Source organism: Pleuronectes platessa, chromosome 9 (genome assembly GCF_947347685.1).
Source record: "Pleuronectes platessa chromosome 9, fPlePla1.1, whole genome shotgun sequence".
Lineage (NCBI taxonomy): Eukaryota > Metazoa > Chordata > Actinopteri > Pleuronectiformes > Pleuronectidae > Pleuronectes > Pleuronectes platessa.
Window position 1 is genome coordinate 1,391,766 of NC_070634.1, and position 14,792 is coordinate 1,406,557.

A 14,792-nucleotide genomic window follows, 5' to 3' on the forward strand; every position below is an offset into this window, starting at 1 on the left:
CTCAGCTGCAGGATGTGATGGAAATGCCCTTGACTATCTGCACAGTTGGCTGCAGGTGCATTCTTCCTTGCAGGAAAGCCCATATTCTCCATAGAAATCAAGTTACGTGCCTCAGGCAACGGCTCCCAATTGGTCACTTTTATAAGTGAACACGGCCCAGCCTTATTTAACGGTAATATCCAGTTACAGAGCTGGCATGATGTGAGGTAATGCTTTATCGACATCATAGGGCTCTGAGAGGACGAGCCAAACTAATAGTTGTGTCCCACACTTGTTCCTGTAAGAAGTATTTATTATTCAGAGTGTATTTAAACTAATTTCACTAAGTGTGCTTAAAACAGCTCTTAATGCAGGGAAGCTGATGGTTCTTCTGAATGGCCACCTTTAAAGGCAGGACATAAAGACAGCTGTCACAGAGATGGATGAGAAACAATGAACCGTAAAGATGGCACAATGTTCCGACAGCTTCCCTTTGAACAAATTCATTTTTTACACAAAGAGTTACAACAGTAGAGGAGTGTAAACAATCCCAAATAGAGTTTGAGATGATTCAGCAACACACTTATGGGGATAGGCCCGGCCAATGATATTGATATTTGGTTTAAAACTGTCAATTCATAGTTTAAACACAGTATTTTAACTTCTTAATGATTTAATAGTAAGATGAATATAAAGATAAAGCAAAACAATATGATGCGTATGTAATATGTCTTTCTTGCTTATTAGCTCATTATCAGAATCAATTATCAGAGTCCTGCTTGCATTAGATTAACCACAACACTGAACATTGTGTTTGCTGTTGTCTGAGAGGCTCTTCACTAACCCAGCTGTGCCAATAATGTAAGAACGTGTGTGTGAATGTGATTTGAACTGTAAAGTGCTTTGAGTGGTTGATTAGACTGAAAAAGCACTCTAATAATATGGTCTAGTCCATTTACTTTTAGATGATAATTTTGACATGATGTTCATTGATAATAGTTTACATTGATCCTTTAAAATTGAAATTAAATGAATAGAAAATGTATAAAACTATAGATAAAACTGTGAAAGCAGCCTGACAAACTGGAATTGAATCAAAGCTTTCCTTTAAAAAAACTTATAGATCAAATACTGAACAGCAACTAACAGACAAACATTAAAGGTATTTGCTAATATGACATGTAGGACACTAGACTGCAGATCTCAGCTGAAACGAGTTGGAAAGAAACACTTCCCATAAACTTGGTTTAAACTCTTTCAGCTGAAGAAACACAGTCAGTCTCCATAGCAGAGCATGATGGGACAGTCAGATCTCTCAGGGAAATGCAGATCTTACACAGGCTCATTCTTCCTGACGCGTCCACACACACTGCTGCCAATACAATTCAGGCCAGTCAAACATGGAGTCAGCTCAGAGTCGAGCTACCACATCCCCCCTTCGCCTCTCATGCTCCTTCTCTTTACTCCTGCAGTTCGTCGTGTGCCTCCCCGTTTCTCCATCCCTCCCACCAATCATGATGTAATGCCTGGAGGCAGTGTCAACCTTACCTGTGTGGCTGTCGGCGCTCCCATGCCTTATGTCAAGTGGACGACTAGTGAGGTGGAGCTGACCCGAGAGGAAGAGATGCCTATTGGCCGCAATGTCCTGGAGCTCACCAACATCCAACATTCTGCCAATTACACTTGCGTGGCCATATCCTCCCTGGGCATGATTCAGACCACGGCCCAGATAACCGTCAAAGGTGAGAAACCGTGAAGGTTAGGGGTTGTAAGTTGTTTCTGGTACAATGTGACCTCAATTACTCTTACGCTTAAAAAACATAAATAATCAATAAAACGCGAAGGAATTATGGATTTTAGGCTCCACAGCAGACATACATTTACAATAGAGCTTCAAGTCCTCAGTAATCCCTCTTAAACAACTCATTCAAAGAGTTCAGCTTCATTATTAGTTATTTTCAATCACTTTCATGTGAAAATCTCCTGAATATAGAGTCATACATTCATGGAAGGTAAAATGGATTTGCTCTGACAGAGTCTTGATATTCGATAAAACTCTTTTCAGATGTGTGAACAAACTTATCTTTATGATTCTTTTTATGATTATTTCTCATTAAGTCACTAGCAGTGGTGGACTGATATGGAAATTAATACAAGTACATTTATAGTACTCAGTCCAACAATTATGAAGGTTCAAATGTTTCTTTGTTAGGTTGATAACATCCTACTTCCTACTACAAACACATCAACTGAGCTGCTGCTGGCTTGACTTGCTGGCCTACACTGTACATGTTGGGTTTCAGCTCATGCAGAGAATAACAAAGAGAGAGCTTGGGAGATGGGAGCAAGTCACACAGTGAGCTCAATGATCATTAGCCTTTTAACATGTGGATACCATATACACCGTCCCATCCAGCAACTCAGTACAGTCTCTCTTCTAGTTTCTCTGATATCTCTGTGTGTTTGATCAGATTTTGTAGTTCTCCTTGTTGTCTACACTATTGATTCTCTAAGTTGTCTTTATGTGAACTTACTAATGGATCCTGATCGTGGATGGTTGAGATGGATCCTGATCTTGATGGCAGCTGCATGATATATAATATACTGACATATTCTACCATAACTGGCAATAACTCCTCCATTTCAATTCTCATTGTTGCTCCCTTCTTATGTATGAATATTTGAAACAGTGATACACCTTACATTATGCTAAACACTAGACGAAAAGCAGAATTTCCATCAAAGGAAAGCTCTTGGAACTCACCTAACCCTTGCAATTAGTGAATGTTTACAGGACGTGAGACCCTTGAAACGAAAAGTCACTCGTGATTGGCTGGTAGAAGTGTTGCTATTGGTCACCCTGGGTCAGTGCAGTACACACGTGGGTAAACCCCTCCTCATTTTTATTAATAATAAAAATGTATATATAGTTTGTATATATAGTTGTTACTAATAATGTATATATTAATATATATTATAATTTATTAGTAAGTCTTTACCAAAAGCACTGCAGTTAATTAAGACTATACATTAATTCATGTGATGCTTGATGCTGTATGTTGAACATATTGTTCATGGAAAAAAACATGAGCAAGGTATATGATGAGTCAAAGCTTTATTTACTTACAGCACAAATATTGTACAAACACAACTGGCCTAGCCAGTGAAAAACTAATCAGGTGAAGCTTGAAATGTCTCTTTGCAGCCTCTGGGTCATATGTTCTTTTCTGGACTCTGTCCGAATCTGCCCAGTGTGTAGAAGTCTGTGGTGTGTAGCTGTGAGATCCAGTGTAGCTTCTAGTCTTATTTGCAGTGTGGCACACAGGTCGGTGAGCTCCTGGCTGTGGAAGGATGGATCCATGTCATCTGTCCCACTTCAATCAGCTGTAAACACAATCAGTACAATTAGCACAGTTCAATGACAACCTACACCTAAAAACTAAATTAACTGAAAAATGATTTAATGAATCTAACCTTACCCTCTTTCTTCTCCGACGACTCCTGAACTCCTCAATGCTGATGCAAGGTCCAGTTGGTTGTACTGGAAGCTCCTTCATACTGGCTCATAGTGTGTCTTAGTACGTCATAATACAGGCAGCTGGAAAACAACATGAGTAACATGAGTTTATTATTAATAAACAGAAATAGAACCGCTGCATCACCGTTCGAAGATCCTCAGCAAAAAAAATTATCCTAAACAGTTAGTTACATACAATGGCGTAGTTTTTCCGCATTGCAAATCCGGACTTTCAGCGAGTCTCGGCGTAATGTGCAGTGACTGCCTCCTTGTGTGCAGGATACAGGCTGTGAAAACACAATGATGAAATGGATCAGATAAAGTAGGGGTTCTCAAACTTTTGCAACATGGGCCCCCCCAAAGCTGGTTAGGGGTATTTTGGGGCCCCCGGCGCCGCCCGCCACCACCGCCCTCAACTACACCACAATTTATAGATAGATAGATAGCTTGGAGACAGTGCTATGCTTGGAGATGGTGGATTGTTGTTGCTGGAGGCCATCACGTTTACCTTTTAAAGAAGTCCACAGGCTTCTCTTTCAAGTCGGGGTGTTTGGTGTCGAGGTGCCTTTCTAATTTGCTTGGCTTCATGCTGTCATTTGCCAGCACCTCGGCACACAAAACACACTGAGGACGTTGCTCAGTCGTGCCAGTTACAGTGAAACCAAACTGCAAATGGCTCTCGTCATATTTGCAAATTCTTTGGCTTCTTCGCAACTGGCGCATCGGTTGCCGGACATTTACGAATCAGAAACTTGTCCATAGTTGAATTTGTTTGCTGATACAGTGTGTGTGATGTTAATAAAGTTCTAATTGCAACGTCGTGGTCTTGTGAGTGTGTTTGTATGTGTGGCTGTGAGCGACTTGCACACGAATAACGAATAAGGCTGTGCTAGGCAATGGTTTCTAACAAAACGAACAGTACACAATGTAGACAGGGACAGCACAGAATAGTATTCAAGTGCTGGTGCTTTATTTGTTGCAACACGGTGGATGATTTAAGATGTAAAGGTAGGTGTTAAGGAGAAAAGGGCTAGCTGCAGTTGGAAGAAGTTAGCTAGATAGAAGTCTGGCTCTTGGGGCTATGAGCTTTCTTAAAAAGACTGTGGAGCAAATTACTCCTTAGATTAGGCTACGAATAGGCCTGCTGCAAGTGCAGGAAGGTTTTACTAAGGAAGGAGTGAGTCTTTAGGGCGGCTGTGGCTGAGGGGTAGAGTGGTCGGCAGTTCGATCCCCAGTCTGACCCATCTGCATGCCGAAGTGTCCTTGTGCAAGATGCTGAACCCTGAATGACCCCCATAGAATAACAAAGTGCTGCAAATAGATGCACTGTATGAATGTGTGTTGTTTTTTTTTGTCCGTGACATTGCGCCCCCCCTGGAGAGTGTCCGCGTCCCCCCAGGGGGCGCGCACCCCACTTTGAGAACCACTGAGATAAAGTCAACTTGGAGAATGTAAACAGCACAGCACGTCTCTTCTTTAATCTTACCCTCGCTCCGGTTCGTGGCGCCGGCTTTTTGCATCAGAGTTGTGAAGAGACGTAGAGCTTCCTACAAAAATACAACCCGAGAAAAAGTCACGTTTATGAAAAAACTTAGCAGTTCATACCTATTTAAACATGCACTAGTTCCACTAAAGCACTCAATGCTTTATTCTACTTTTGCAACTTTCTCGCTAATCCCACAGTTGTTAACACGCTTTTCAGATCTAAGAGTTAGTTTAGCAATTAGCAATGGCTTCTCTCTCTAGCTGGGTCTCACCTTAATTTAGGGACTGTGCGCCGGTCCTGTTTTGGATAATAATAAAATGTTGAAATAAAGTGCACTGTTTCAAATTTATTTCATTAGCATTGAGCTTTGCTCATGGTATAAAATGTAATTCATTGTAGCACACTTACTTACTTAAGGGAAACAATTTCAGGTTTTTATATTTATTTTAAGCCTGATGTACTTAAGCCAGAGAGTTTAGTCGGTACCTTTTAGAAAATGGTGTTATGTGCACTGAGGGAAACTGTCATTTGTAAAGCTCAGAGCATTGTCATTTGCATGTGAAAGCTTCCCCAAGGCCTAGGAGCAATGGGGGGTCACCTCCCAACATTCTCAGGCTTGTAAAACTGCCAGAAACTGGTACCCCGTGTCAATTCCCTTGCAGTTTTCTGTGCTGCCTGCAGATTCATGTGAACAGCAATTAACAGAAAATTCTCCCAAAATTTCCTGCGACACTTCTTTTCATGCAGAGAAAAAACTGTTTCTTCTAATCAATGTTGTAAATATTATAATTTTATTGCTGTGTTCAGCTACAGTACATGCCCCATCTATTGAATTTCTGTCTGTTCTGGGAGAGAGATACCTCACTTGTGGCTCTCTCTGAGGTTTCTATGTTTTTTGTTAATAGATTTTGTTTTAATTGTAATTTATGCTAATGGGTTATACAAATAAAGTTTGTCTGATTGATTGATGGAAATAATTGCCGTGAACACAATCCAAGCATCCTAACAGGTTAAGTTATTATCGAAGAGAGAAGAAGGCTGAGATAAAAGATAGTATGGTGGCAAAGTATCACAAGCTGTGTCAACAGCAATCAATAAAGAAGATCATTATTCAATTGACATTAAAGTCTGGACAGTGACATGTACTCATTTAATAAACAGTGCATCACTATCAGTGAACTGTGAAATTGTATAATCATGCTAAATGCCAGGTTCATATGCCTGTATTGAAGACCTTTATGTCAGAGAGATGAAAAATTAAGAAGAATGACACTTTTCTGACTCTCCCATCTGTCTCTGCTCTTTAACAGCTCTACCAAAGCCACCTGCTTCCCTCATTGTGACAGAAACCACAGCAACCAGTGTCACCCTGACCTGGGACTCTGGTAATCCTGAATCGGTGTCCTACTATGTAATTCAGTACCGCCCCAAACTGTCCGAAAACGGCTTCCAGGAAGTAGATGGAGTAGCCACCACCCGATACAGCATCGGTGGCCTCAGCCCCTTTTCCGAATATGAATTTCGCGTAATGGCTATCAACAACGTCGGCCGGGGGCCTCCCAGTGGTATTGTGGAGACTCGTACAAGTGAGCAAGCACCCTCATCCCCTCCTCTTCACGTCCAGGCGCGCATGCTGAGTTCCAGCACAATGCTGGTTCAGTGGGAACCTCCAGAGGAGCCCAACGGCCAAATACGGGGTTACAGGGTCTACTACAGCACCACACACAATACCCCACTAAGTGCCTGGCAGAAACACAACACAGATAACAGCCAGCTCACCACCATCTCAGGCCTGGCCACAGATATCACATACAACCTGAGAGTACTGGGCTTTACCTCAGTGGGAGACGGACCTCCCTCTGATGTTCTGCAGATCAAGACCCAGCAGGGAGGTGAGAACAAACAAATTCTGAAGATGTTACAGTCAAATTGTATTTTAAGCATCATGCTACTGAGTCAGGTGTTCTCTGTATCCCTTTGTGGCAACAGCATAATTTAAAACACAACTTGCCAGTGGCCTAATTACAACAGAGCTACATTAGTTTTAAGTTGAAGTCAGGTCTGTTTCTAGCTGATGAATGTTCAAGCATTTTAACACCTAAACTTTTTGGTTTGGTAAAAACAACCCCTGATGTTTTTACCCAGTCAGGAAGGTCCTTTATAGAACACTAAACTCTGGTATAGCCCAAACAGCTGCACCTATTTTGTTTAAAAGGAAGGTCTTGGACTACATAGGTCTGAAGGTGAATGGTACAACAATTTTATTAAAGGTTCAGTGTGTAGTTTATATGAATACTATATAGGGATAGTATGTTACAGGAACAAACCTAGAGATGTAAAACATACATCCCTTTGCCTACTGCAGTTTTCATTATTGGTATGTTCCAGTGGAAGAGGTGTCAAGAGCAGCATGCAACACTCCTGCTTCATAAACCAGGGGCTGAAAGCATAGCACAGGCTTATGTGCATCGGAATATGATCTTAGAATGGCTCGAGGTCTCCACTTTATCTGATTTAGTTATCAACTTTGTGAAAAATATTGGAACAATTTACCTGAGTGGGCTGTTCATGCATAGTCCTATTGAATCCAATAACTGGAAGTCAATCAATGGGGGTGCTATCTTTAATGCTCAGCCCATTCGTTTGAGGCTGAACACAAATATATGAGGAAAAACATTTTAAATAAGCAAGTAAATAAGACTCAACAAAACAATGAAGGAAAGATTAATCAATACCTCAATTTATAGAAAATAAAATGTAATCCCTTTTCTGGGCGTCTTTTGATGAGAGCTGGTGTATTATGTATTATTTGTTTAACAATAAACCTTAAAGGCAGCTGTTGGATTCATCACAGTTACATCACATTGGCTCAACCTACAAACAGTTATAGTTTTGGGGCATAATTGCCAAAAGATTTACCAAACCAAAAATTTAATTTATATGGGTATTGTATATGTTGGGACATGGCTTTTGTGGAACCACAGGCCTCCTTTTCGGCCTACATGTTAGTGAAAGCCTGAAAACAGCATGTTTCTTTGTTCTTGAGAAAGCCAAGGAACTCAATCTCCCAGGATGCCGCAGGTCCCTTTGTTCCGGACAGTTTCACCCAGAGGTGTGAAAAAGCCACCAGGGTCAAATCCAATTGGTCACTCTGGCCCCATGACCTGTGAGGTCACCAGGCCCATATAAGGACAGATCTCCCCCTCCTCACTCTCTTTTTCACCAACCTTCCCCGGAGGAAGGCTGCCGGCCCATCTTTTCCTGCATCGCAGAGGGGGGAGCCTGGCATCTTCTCTTCTTATCCAAATCTACTAGAGGAACGCAAAGGTCTAGCTCCCAGCTCATCCTATCAAGGACACCGCCTCTCAAATCAAGGTCTTCCAAACTCCTGGCAGTGACTCAGTGTCCTGCAGGTAAGATTCAACGAGCAATTGAGCCCCACAGCTCGACAGAACCACAAGTGCAGAACCTTATGACCAACCAGAAGGCTTCACAGAACTGCGAACTGCACAGCAACTTAATTTCTCCTTTTCTAAGGACTGGTAACATACTGGGCTTAATAATAATAATAGGCTAAGCAATACTGTTTATTTGATTCTGTGTGATGTCTATGAGGTTGATATGTGTGTGACATTCTGGGCGGCTGTGGCCGAGGGGTAGAGTGGTTGTCCTAAAACCTGAAGGTCGGTCGTTCGATCCCCAGTCTGATCCATCTGCATGCCAAAGTGTCCTTGGGCAAGATGCTGAATCCCGAATGGCCCCCCATAGAATAACAAAGTGCTGCGAATAGATGCACTGTATGAATGTGTGTGTGAATGGGTGAATGCAAAACTGTACTGTAAAGCGCTTTGAGTGATCATCAAGACTAGAAAAGCGCTATATAAATACAAAACCATTTAACATTTACCATTTATAAGTTATTCGAAAGTAAGGTTAGTTTTATAATGCTCTTCATGGTCTTTCTTTGCATTTCAGTCTATCCTCTTTGTCTAATTTAGCACCAACACAGACACACGCATATCACTTCACCTAGTTAAACCATACGCCGCTATCGGTCGTAAAGCAACTTCAGAAGAGGGGGGGGGGGGTTAACTTTAAGGGGGGTCAACGACCATTTTGAAAGCATGCTAAGGAAGGTGTGAACTTTTAATTAAGCCACCATCTTGGGAAGCACACTGACTTAAATAGACACCCACACTCACACACACATCTTTGTTTAGTTAGTATGTTTGTAGTAATTTTTGTTTTTATACTTTATAATATTCATAATTGTTTTTCTTTCACAAATGTTATTTCATTAATGTTGCCTAAGTGAATTTTGCCAGCCTTTACACTGTCAAAAACTCCATAACATTCACTGTTCATTATATAATCTTCAATAGTAAATATTGAGATTTCTAATTGAACTAGATCTAAATGAGACTGTTCTTTCAACTTAGCTTACTATCTAGATGGTCAATTTGATTATAGTTATTAATTTAATTGTTAATCAGAGCGCCAAATTTGTAGTTAGTACTTTTATGAGACTTAATCAATAAATTGGCTATCTTTTCCTTTCCTTTGAAGGGTGGTGCCCCGAGGTAACTTTAACCAACTAAAGTTATGATTTAATATTAATATTTTAAATATCAATGTTTTATATTGTATTTTGATAACCAAATAACCGAATGCTTAAAGGCACACCGTTTTATGGTATCACTTTTAACGCATTACTGCACAACATATGTATATAACCTATTTAGCAGAAAACTGGAACCGTTGCTGTTTATCTGAAACCCTTTGTCTCTCATCAGAGATTTACATCTTGGAGGCCCCACCAGAGTTCATTCTAATTTCTGTCTCTCATATGTCTCATTTCGCTTCAACTTGTCGCAGTTCTCTTTCTTAGCATTCGTTTCGATGTCTCACTATATCACTATGGGATACGCCCCTAACGCGTATTCACAGAAGCACTTATACCAATTTGCCAGCCCTGATAGGCTGGCAGTCGTGACGTCCGAGTCAAGGTGCACACGTCATTCAAACACCTCTTCTCGCTTCACGAACAAGCATCTTTAATCTGCGTCGATGCTAACTACCTGCTGTCCATAGACCGGAGCTAACACCTCCATCGCTGGACGCTAGTGGTAGGAACGCTGATCCGACTGCCTTCACCATAGGTAGTTGCTTCTATTTAAATAGCTAAACGGCTCGGTCACCACACTGCCTGCCACCGGAGCTAGCTAACATTGATATCATTCCAGATAATTCGCTCCTCTTTAGCACACCAAGCTAAATGGATCAAGCTGCAAAGCTTCCCTCCACCTCGCAACTAGGCGATGCCCATTGCCTGTGCACCTGTGGAAATAAAATCTTGAGCATCGACACACACCAGGTCTGCTCTGCGTGTCTCGGGCTGGAACATGCCCGCGCCGCTATCAGCAACGCGAGCTTGTGCGCCGACTGCGCCGGCTTCACAGCGAAGAATCTCTGCCGACGACTAGCACGCCAAGCTAGCGTCTCTGCGAGGGACCCGATCCTTTCCAGTGCCACTACCGAGGAACCCCAACCCGGTGTGGACGAGGAGGACGCTCCCGAACCAGAGATTCAGCACTGGGGCTCCACCCTGGATTTGCTGGACCCACTAGCGGAGCCACCACTCATGTTGGATTATGAGGAGGAGGATGAGTCCGACTGCGAGGATTGTCTGGTGTCGGACGGTGACGACGAGGATTATGAATCCTGCTTCGTTCCACCTGCACAGGCTCTCAGTTCTCCAAGCCCGGCAAAGGGCTCGGTTGGGACAATTATGCCCCAGCCTAGCGGTGATATGCACGATGTGTGTAAACGCGCCGCAGAGAGACTGAAGATTCCATGGCCCGCGGTCGTGGCGGAGGCCCAAAGGTCCCGCTACGAGGGGGAGAAATTACCCCAAGCTAAAAGGGCTGCGAGACAACTTCTCCCGGTGTTCCCGGAACTCCTGGAAGAAGTTATCGCCTCATGGAAGCAAAACCCTTACTCTAGCAAAACCACCATTCAAGGTGCGTCTTCCTTGGATGTTGAGGGGATGGATAAGCATGCCATGGCCCGCATGCCTCCCATGGAGCCCCTTGTGGCAGCTCACCTTCATCCACGGCTGTCAGCTGCCTAATCCAGGGCCCCTACACTCCCCACGAAAGCCGATCGCTTCCAATCTGCCATGACTGAGCGAGCTTATAAAGCAGCGGCTTTGACAGTGAGGGCTCTCAACGTCACCTCCATGTTGTCAGCTTACCAAGCGGAGCTTTTTGACGACATAGCTGACGTGCCCGAATGTTCCGCGTGGGACGAGGTCACCACAATAGCGGATATCTGCCTACGCGTCCAGCGATGCGCTGTACAGGCGGCGGGGAAGTGCATGTCGATGTTGGTGTTACAAGAGAGGACGAGATGGCTGAATCTGACCAATCTGTCCGATAGAGAAAAGGAGGACATCCTGGACAGGCCTATTGTCCCTGAGGGTGTCTTCGGCTCCGCTCTTGCCTCAATGCAAAAGCGCTGCGGGGCGAAGTAAAAGGAGGATGAGACTCTGCCTTCAGAGGAAAACACCTGCCTTACGTCCCATCCAGGACTTTCGCATTTTGAACTCGTATCTCAGGAGATACAAGTTTCGCATGCTAACACACTCAACGCTGACACGTTTGATCCGGCCGGGGGACTGGTTCACATCAATCGAACTGAAAGACGCATATTTTCACATTCCCATTTATCCTCCTCACAGGAAATTTCTGAGGTTCGCTTTTCAGGACACAGTGTACGAGTACCTAGTACTCCCATTTGGCCTGTCACTGAGCCCAGAGGGTGTTTGTGAAATGTGTAGACGCCGCTATAGCCCCCCTCAGGGAGCGGGGTATACGCGTGGCCACTTATCTGGACGACTGGCTGCTGCTGGCGCGCTCAGAGCAAGAGGCTGCGGCGCACACGAGCATTGTACTGACACACCTGGCCGATCTGGGTTTTGTGGTGAACAGGGAAAAGAGCGTGTTAACACCGAGACAGGAAATTGCCTTTCTGGGTCTCACTTTAAATTCACTGACCTACACTGCTCGCCTATCAGCCGAGGGAGTGCACACTTTCAGGTCCACTCTCTCTCATTTTGTCATAACACGTCGGGTCACGTACGGACTGTGCCTCAGGTTACTGGGACTGATGGCCTCAACAATATTGGTGAGGCTGGGCAGGCTGTACATGAGAGATTTCCAGCTTTGGGTGGCTTCTCTCAGACTGGATCCTGTGCGCCACAGACGCCGCAGTGTAACGGTTTGCACGTACTGTGCCCTTGCGCTGCGACCATGGCAAAACCCTTCTATGTTGACAGCAGGAGTGCGCATGGGCGCAATATCTGCCAGAAAAGTGATGACAACAGACGTCAGCCTTTCAGGCTGGGGCGTTGTGTTTGAGGGCAGATCTGCGAATGGGATGTGGAGCACGGATCTCAAACATGCCCATATAAATTATCTGGAGTTCATGGTAGTGTTTCTGACGCTGAAACATTTTCTGCCGTTCCTCCGGGGACATCATGTGTTAGTGAGGACGGACAATACGACCATGGTGGTGTATATCAATCGTCAGGGGGGTCTACGTTCTCTACAGTTACACACTCTTGCACGCAGACTGATATTATGGGGCAAGGTGCATCTCCTTTCAGTGAGAGCGACGCACGTTCCCGGAATTCAGAATGTGGGTGCGGACCTTTTGTCCAGGGGAAATCCTCTCTACGTGGAGTGGAAACTTCACCCGGCTGTAGTAGCTCAGATTTGGTCACATTTCGGCCGTGCGACAGTGGATCTGTCTGCGTCGAGGGGGAACACACAGTGCCCACTGTTCTTCTCCCTGCACGACCAGAGCGCACCGCTGGGGCTGGATGCGTTCGCTCACGAGTGGCCGCGTTTCCCGCTTAACGCTTTTCCACCTCTGGCTTTGATTCCCCCGACACTGCTCAGGGTGCGGGAGAATCGTCTGTCACTAATTTTGATCACTCCTCACTGGCAGTCCATACACTGGCTGGCAGAAGTGAGACATGTCCTCCACCGTCACCCATGGCCTCTCCTGCTACGCAGGGACCTGATCTCCCAGGCGCGCGGACAGATATTTCACCCTCATCCGGAGCGCCTCGCCCTGTGGGCTTGGCCCGTGGTTGGTTTAATCTGAGCCTGACTGGATTATCACAGAATGTTGTTAACACAACATTCTGCTTGCCATGTTGGATTTTATGGAAAACCAGTGGGTCAACACCCCCTGGTTTGTAGTTTTATGAAGGGTGCACGGAGGTTGCTGCCCATCTCTAAGACTATGTCACCGTCTTGGGATTTATCTGTGGTGCTTGGAGCCCTCTCTAGTCATTCTTTTGAACCATTGGATAACGTGGACATGAAAACGTTATCCTTGAAGGTGGCTCTGTTATTGGATTTGGCTACAGCTAAACATTCTACTAGAGGTCTTGCGACCTCTTGGGCCCTGATCAAGGAAATCTCTATCCAAGACATCTGCGCTGCAGCTAGCTGGTCTTCTCCCCTCACATTAGCGAGGTACTACAGGTTTTATGTCACATCCCCTGGCCTGACCCACGCTGTCTTGAGCGTGGGCTCCAATGTGGATCTCACCTCTAAGTGAAGGGGGGACTGGCGGTCAGTCACTGAGACAAAATTATCTGGCAATTCGGGAGTCTCCATATCCCATAGTGAGACATCGAAACGAATGGTAAGAAAGAGAACTTTAGGTTTCTGTCGTAACCCCGGTTCTCTGAGTAGCATGAGTGAGATGTCTCACCAGACCCCCCTTCTTGCTACTGGGGTGAAGCGAGAAGAGGTGTGCTTGTTTTGAATGACGTGTGACGCCGCGTCCACCGTATTTAAGGTGCGGCACCTTGACGCGGACGTCAGGGCTGGCGAATTGGTATAAGTGCTTCTGTGAATACGTGCAAGGGGCGTATCCCATAGGGATATAGTGAGGCATCTCACTCATGCTACTCAGAGAACCCGGGGTTACGACAGTAACCTAAAGTTTCGCTTCTTTGATGACGTTGGTATATGCTCCCTTGTTTCATCTGTTGTAAATGTATGATCCTCCATTTATTGTAATTTAGGTTAGCAAACTTCTAAGAAAATCTTCATAATTTTAATATTCTGCTTTCAAGTATATATGTTTTATGTGCAGCACGTGAGTTTAGAGGTTTGACCCTGATGAGTCACACAAACTTTTAAAGCTGCCCTTTGCTTTGCTTGTAATCCAAAATTCATGAGGTAAGATTAAATTAAAAGCAAGTGACAGTGATCACATCTAATAGGCCTACCTGCAGAACAATTCTAACAAAGGTTAGAAGTTATACATTAATAATAATCTTGGCAGTTTGATTAAAGTCTAATGGCACATGTATGTATTGTTAGTATATGAAGGATATAGACTTCTTTGTATATTGGCAGCAATACTACACTATAACAAATAGTTGAGAGTAACTGTTCTTGGCTACACTGTGGTTACTGGAAACATCAACAACAAGTTATCTTCATAGGTTAAACTTGCATGGATTATTTTGTCGCCACAGCAGAATTGCAGTAGAAGATAAAGCCATCAAGAATCAGCCACCCCACTTTATTTATTTGTGGAATAGAGCTGAGCACCCCTACAAGCTCAAATAAATCATTTTCACTTGAGTGCATATAACAAAGTCTAGTAGTAACTGTATCAGAGTTAGAAGAGTTGGCTGGTTCTACACATCTCTGGGATTAAGGGGAAATTTTCACAACCCATGCCCTCTATTATGTAGCTGTACATGATATCATATCATAAGGA

At 44.1% G+C, this 14,792-nt stretch overlaps 1 protein-coding gene across 1 annotated transcript in view; it reads left to right on the forward strand.

Moving 5' to 3' along the window:
* ptprfa (protein tyrosine phosphatase receptor type Fa) overlaps window positions 1-14,792 on the forward strand; it is a 231,113-nt gene that overhangs the window by 126,867 nt on the left and 89,454 nt on the right. Inside the window, 2 exon segments of the mRNA XM_053430630.1 lie at window positions 1,452-1,721; window positions 6,293-6,874. Of these exon segments, the coding sequence (XP_053286605.1) occupies window positions 1,452-1,721; window positions 6,293-6,874 (852 nt within the window).